We start from the raw sequence: 7,192 nt of genomic DNA, 5'->3' as shown, positions 1-7,192 counted from the left end.
GCCACGACGACAGAAAAGAGTGACAGCTGATTTGACCAACAAAAAAAAAAAAAAAACCCCGCTGACTCGCTGTGACGTCTCCGTCAATTCAAGAGGCGGGACTTCCGCAATAGTAAGCTAACTAATAACATGGCGAAGACTTACGATTACTTGTTTAAACTACTTTTAATCGGCGATTCAGGCGTCGGAAAGACCTGTGTGCTATTCAGATTTTCAGAGGATGCCTTCAACTCAACGTTTATCTCCACAATAGGTGAGTAAAATTCAAAGTATCTGTGTTGTCTTTACTGAAAAGCAAGTGTTTGAGCAGCCCATCCCGCATGCTAATTTGTTGCTAACTTTTCTTGTTAGCCCTCATCATTTAGTTGCTAGTCAGGAAGCAGCTCAGCCGGCTTGATTCGGCGGCTTTTATGGACTCGTTAATGTTTTTGAACCACTGTCTGTTCTTAGAAATACACTGATTGTGTTATCAGTTAGTTTGGATACCCTGCTAAGCCTTGACAGTACATTACCAGCTCAGTCTGTGAGCTTGTTAGCTTGTGTCATTTTTCACAAGATCAGCTGCCTGTACTTTGCTCTCTCTTAGCCAACGTTACAGAAAGTATTGATCAACTAAAACATCTTCTCAAATCAAATACAAATGTTAATGAGTGGTGAGGCGCCGAGGGAGAGTCAGCATCACATGGCAGGTGTGCTGTAGTTGTGTGAATAATGATGTGAGATGTTTTTCCTCAGGAATTGACTTCAAGATCAGGACAATAGAGTTAGATGGAAAGAAGATCAAGCTACAGATATGGTAAGGTGGTCTGTAGTAGTGTGGAAAGCTTTCACACCACAGCTTGATGAATGTGGCAGAACAATATAACTATAAATATAAGTAATGAGCGCTTTAGTGAAAGTGGATAATTTATTTTATTTTAAAGAAAGATTTGCTGTTTTGATATCTCCAGAATCGAGTTGAATACATGCCTAATATGTGAATGGAAGCTTGTAAAAGGAATTTAATTTAGACAGATATTTACAAACTTATAAATGGACTTGAACTTGTATAGCACTTTTCTAGTCTTCTGACTACTTAAAGTGCTTTTACACTACATGTCACACCTACACATTCACACACTGATGGCAGAAGTTGCTGTAGTGCAGGGGTCTCCAACAGGTAGCTCGGGAGCTACTGGCAGGTTTTCAGTAGCTCGCCTATAGGTTGACGACTGTGTTAAAAATAAAAATAAAAATAATAATCTGACGACGGTAAATGCACCTCTTCCCACTATTCATATATATTGGCCCATAAAAACAAGTATGAAGTACTAATGTTTTCTTGGACATTGATGTGAATTTAAGATTATTGATAAGCATTGGTTTATTGCAATTTCACACGTCTACAAACAGTGGCTTAATTCAGCTGAGCTATGTAAATAAATGCAAGCGATTTGATGCAAGTAGCCCTTGGCCACTTTCATTTTTTGAAAGTAGCTCTCAGATGAAAAAAGGTTGGAGACCCCCTGCTATAGTGAGACCATCAGAAGTAACTAATCCCATTCATACGCATTTATACTCCGATGATGAAGCGGCGGGGGCAATTCGGGGGTTAAGTGTCTTGCCCAAGGACACGTAGGACTTTTTGCTTCAGGAGCTGGGGATCGAACCCTCGACCTTCCGGTTGAGAGACGACAACTCTACCAACTGAGCGACAGCCGCCCCCAACTTGTTTGATTTGTAGCATTAGAGTGAAAATGTTGAAATACAATTCTTTTTTTTTGTGGGTTTGTGAAAGGACGATTCTGGTTTCCTTGGTTAAAAGTTGTACCACTTTTGCGTCCCGTCTTGATAATACTGCCAACATGATGGTTTTTCTTCCGTCTAGATACAGTATAATTAACTGCCCTTGTTCGACTTAAAACGCATAATCTTTGTGGTCATTGAACACTGCTGTAACGCACGGGCCGTACCCTAATACTTTAAGTTAATACTCGTTAGGAATTTTGATGGCATGTTTTTTTATTGTTGACTTATTGAAGGTTAAATAGAGAAGATCTGTTTTATCCTGTGCCGTCATCGCAGACTTTATTCTTGCACGAAGACTTTACCTGGGGAAATGTATAACCCCAACGTGACTAAAACGTGTTTTTCTCTTTAGGGACACAGCAGGACAGGAGAGGTTCAGGACCATCACGACAGCCTACTACAGAGGAGCCATGGTGAGTTGCATTGTGCACCTTAACAGCTCATACAATGGTAAAGATTATCTGTGGGACTTGAATGGATAGTTGGTCATTCCAGGTGTGTCACTACATCATAAAGCAGTACAAGAACCACACCCAGCATTATTATTGTTTCTAATTGTACACACAGCTGGGGAATCAGAGGTGCGCTCAGTGCAGCACTGTGGAATCTCTGTTAGCCTCTCCTTAAGATCAAGTTAAACTTGATGCCACTGTTTGTATATTTCCACCAAATTGGTCCTTGTTATGTTTGGTATTCTAATGTTTTAAAACAAGGCTACAAAAATACTGTGATCAATCACTTATAAAGATTGACATGGATTCTGCAGAGTCATATAGATACTTGATACCCAAATCTGTCTTCATAGATTGATTTAATTAGGAATGTTTCCTGACTGCTCTGTATTTATATATGTTTCCTCTGCACTCTTCAGGGTATCATGTTAGTGTATGACATCACTAATGAGAAGTCCTTTGACAACATAAAGAACTGGATAAGGAATATAGAGGAGGTAAAATATTTTTCATTTGTTTTTGTGGTTTCCCTCATCTTTTATGCACAAGCGGTGATATCGTTCTGCCCAGGTTTGAGTGTATTGTACTTTGTTGATCTGATGCTGAACATACTAGAGTCTGAATAACTATAACTTCACTTTTGTTTGATTATTCCTTTCCTGTCTGTTCACATTGCCACCCTTGTTTTCACAGCATGCCTCAGCAGATGTGGAAAGGATGGTCCTTGGGAACAAATGTGATGTCAATGACAAGCGACAGGTGTCCAAAGAAAGAGGAGAGAAGGTGATAAACATGACATTGAACTCACTCAGCGAAAATGTGACTAGAAAGTACACCATAGTCTCACTCTTGTGGGGCAAATAATGTGTATTTGGCTCGTCATGACTGAGTTCTGACACTGATTCTCTCTCTTTTCTCGTGTTGTCAGCTGGCACTTGAGTATGGTATCAAATTCATGGAGACCAGCGCAAAAGCCAACATCAACGTCGAGAATGTGAGTTCACACAACTTCTGGTATTATTCATTGTTAGATGAAAGTCTCATCGAGAACTGTGCTCATTGGTGTTCTTGCTGAGAGTTAGATTAGATGAGGGATACCGCTCTTGTATCTGTTATTATAAACTCTGTACCTGGCCGTCTCTTGCATTAGCTAAGCTTAATGACTCAAAGCTTGGGGAAACTGTTTGCTTGGCTCTGTCCAAAGGTAACAGTATCCGTCTGCAAGCACCTGCAAAGCTCTCTAATTATCACATTCTTTGTCATTTTCATAATCTGAACAAATATCAAAGCAAAAAAACGTTTGTGTAACTGGGGATTATGTGAGTGACAATTTCTTGCTTAGAAACGGACTTTCTAGAGATTTAGCTGGTTGCATAAAGAAAGGCTGTGAAATATTCAATTAAGAAATAATTTCCTCAGTAAAATGTTTTGAATACTATTCCTTATCTTTAATTGTCATAATTCTTCCTAAAGGATCCAGTGTGCAATATTATAATAAAATAAAGCATGTTATGATTCACTGTACTGACTGCAAGCATGTCCATTGGGTATTTTTGTAAATGCTTGTTAGTTTAGTTTTATACTCTCAAAACACAATGTTTGCTAATTATAATCATGGGTTTTTATTTATGGTTGCTGATATTAATTCATCACAAATTCAGCCTTGCACAAACCATTGTTTGCCTCTTAATGTCTGCAGGCCTTCTTAACGCTCGCTAGAGACATCAAAGCAAAAATGGACAAGAAGCTGGTAAGAATGCTGAAGACTGGAAACTTTTTTTCAATAATTATACTTCGTGTTGTGTCATGTTTTTATTTTTTCCTCTCATCTTTGTGTATTGTAGGAGGGCAACAACCCGCAGGGCAGCAATCAAGGAGTAAAGATTACAGAACAGCCCAAGAAGAACAGCTTCTTCCGCTGCACGCTCCTGTGAGGAGACCGGAGCATCCACCAGAGCCTTAACTGTGTCCCCCCCCACTGGACAGAACTGGACAGACAGAGCACACCCTGATCGCCTCTTTATTTCTTGTCTTCCTTGTTCTTTTTCTGATTGTCCCATGCTCATCTAGTAGGAAGAACAACCTCTCACTCCTTTGCTTTACCAGTCTTTCCTTGACACCGATGAATCTAATAACTGATGCCTCTGCCACATGACACAATCTGATTTCTCTGTTGCGGTTATTTTGGTAGTTTCAACTCAATTCCTTAGATTTTATTGACTTTTAAAGACTGACTCCTGGTGAGATCCTAGAAACAATGAAACCATCACTGCTCACAACAACTGCTGATGCCGACCTGCTATCTGTTGTTGTCAGTGTGACAAGGAAAAATCATATTTATTGGATCTTTATCACTAAAAGCAGCTCAAATTATACTTTAGACTTAATTTGAAATTATAGAACATTTTTACACTTCTATCTATCCAATCTAAATACACAAGTATATATGATTGATTATAATATGCTTTGAAACTGGTGCCAGCCACATTTTTTTACCCAACATATCAACATTGGGGTTAACATGTCCTCTGTCCTCCTTTCCGCTAATTTCTCAGGCTGAAACATTCCTCTTTTGAAAACTTCGATGTGCAATGTAATATGTAGGGGGGCCAGATTATTTTCTATCCTAAGTATTTAAGTGGTTGAAGTAAGAAATGGTTCTTGAAAAAGGAGGGCACAGATTCCCTTTATAGTGTCTTACCTCATCGTTTTGTGTATCGCGGTTTCTAGGATACAAAAGGTGTTATTGTTGTGAGGTAAACAATTATTTGCTGCACTTCTGCAGTTGGAATTGCAGTACCAAATCCTAACACCTGGGGGTTGACAGAGAAGAGGCACAGAAGGAATCACAGCTCATTGTCTAATATATTCGCACATGATCCGGTTGTCTGTTCCAATGGAGGGACATGCACACAACTGTTTTCTGGGCCTTGGAGAAGGGCTGTGCTGTAGCAGTATTCACGGAACAAAAAACAAAACATAGCACCAAAATGACAAAGTGCCCTTTAATGTTCTTATTGTTAATGCACTTTTCCTTTGTTCTTTCTGTAAAAAAAATGTTTCTTAACATTTGTTGACTGTATTTGTTGCAAGTCTTAACTGATAGCAAAGAATATTCATGCACAAGCTTTCCATGTTCCCTTTCTGGGCATCCTTAAAAACATCTGAGCACTGAAACCTTGTCTTTTTAGTATGAACATATATTGAAGGGCCTATGATTCAGAGAGCGTTTTCATTGCCGTTCCCAACATTCCCTTAAACTGATATTTCACTTTTTCTAGTTTTTAATGCATTTTCTTCCCCATTGATGCACCGTCTCATTTTTCTCTCCTCCCCCTGATACCCCGATCTCTTTCTTGGTCCACAGTCATGGCCGTCTGTACTATGCATTCTGGGTGCAGAGAAAACCTTGAAAGCTTTGCACATTTGACTTGATGACATATTTGAGATCAGAGATGTGCAAAAGAATCTTTGCTGTTTTATTTTCTGCTGTCACTCCAAATTCATTAGTATTGGCTCTGTCGAACTGTTCAGGTGTAAGAATAGGAAATTAACTGAAAGTTGATTATTATTATTATTTTTGATCACCTCTGACGTTTTACAGTGATGCAAATCATTTCTGGTGCTGAAGAGTCTTTGAATTGATAACTGCCTAAACGTTAACCTGTGGATTCAAATCATTTTAGCTGATTTCAGAACAATTTTGGTCAAACCAGCTTTCTTGGATGAAACCAAATCATGGCTGTAAACGGCTTAAATGTGGTCTGCTCAGTCCTTTTGATAGGAGACAAAAAAGTAAAAGATTTCCAGCTCAACATCAGCGTATCTTCAGCATTCTCTTACTTAATTTGTATTTCATTTTATGGGCAAAATATTAAATAATTCAGCAATTGTAAATAAGATCTGCAATGATTGTACTTAATAAATCTTATTGATCTACACCTTTTGTAGATATTTGTACTTTTGATGATTTATTAAAAATGAGATTCTTAAAGAAATATGACATTTTGTTTGTGCCTTTTATTAAGATTTAGATATTTATATGGAGTATTACATTTTTTTAAAACAATATCAGAAAGGTTACACTTTTTTGAGTATTTTTTTTTACATCAGTTTTTTTTGCAGTTAATGCTGATATGAAGTTTGACTGAATTCTCTCTGCACATCAAGACACATTGCTGTAACACAGATGTATTCTGACTTTAATTCACACCCGTCTGTCCAATATTACACCACACCATGGTTACTTTGAAACAGTACCCCCACATTCCCCAAACCAAGACTTTCTATCAAGGTACTGGGGTTCAAGATGCATTTTTATATTAAATATTTTAATTGTATTATGTGTTTGATAGTTTATAATTGATTTAATAAGACTATTTTGTCCACATTCTTTTGCTGAAGGAGTCTTGCTTGCTCTGAATTCTTAATGAATCTGCTGCTCTGTAAAGCACTAGTCATTTGTTTCTGGTCTGTAATATGCAGATCTTCAGCAAACATCTGATTGAATGCTGCCACCTACAGTGAGCTTCAGGGGGCCCTGGTAGCAGGTATGTTGAGAAATGTCCGTCTCCAAATCATTTGGAGTAATAATGTTGTTCACAGACACTTCTAGATTTCTGGTCTCTCCCATGGTTTAGTTTTGTCTTTATCAGTCTGATCAACATATTAAACAAAATTCTCCATAAAAGGTTTCAAGGCAGAGAAAAACTTTGCTTGAGTATAAGGGAAATGAGCAAAAGATGTTAGATACAGGAGTTTTCATGTTATGTAGAGGCATGGTGCAGTTTGTGTGTGTGTGTGTGCTTTGTATATTTGTGTTTGCATAGTTTCTCTTTTTTGTAAAGAGTCTCAACAAAAACATTTGCGCCTGAACTCATTACTTCCTCTTCACAAACTGTTGAAACTGAACCTGCTTCAAGTAGCCTATCAGTATGTTGTGTTTTTATTAG

The 7,192-nt window shown here is 38.1% G+C and overlaps 1 protein-coding gene across 1 annotated transcript; it reads left to right on the top strand.

Moving 5' to 3' along the window:
- The first annotated feature begins 81 nt into the window (after positions 1-81).
- Positions 82-6,238, top strand: LOC132963135 (ras-related protein Rab-8A). The gene is made up of 8 exons (XM_061033509.1): positions 82-253; positions 736-796; positions 2,141-2,201; positions 2,660-2,737; positions 2,934-3,023; positions 3,169-3,234; positions 3,940-3,990; positions 4,085-6,238. The coding sequence occupies exons 1-8, from the start codon at positions 130-132 to the stop codon at positions 4,172-4,174; spliced, it is 621 nt and encodes a 206-aa protein (XP_060889492.1). The 5' UTR covers positions 82-129; the 3' UTR covers positions 4,175-6,238.
- Positions 6,239-7,192: the final 954 nt, after the last annotated feature.

Source organism: Labrus mixtus, chromosome 3 (assembly GCF_963584025.1).
Source record: "Labrus mixtus chromosome 3, fLabMix1.1, whole genome shotgun sequence".
Taxonomy (NCBI): Eukaryota; Metazoa; Chordata; class Actinopteri; order Labriformes; family Labridae; genus Labrus; species Labrus mixtus.
Note: the sequence above shows the minus strand (reverse complement) of the source record. Positions and strands in the feature narration are given on the sequence as shown.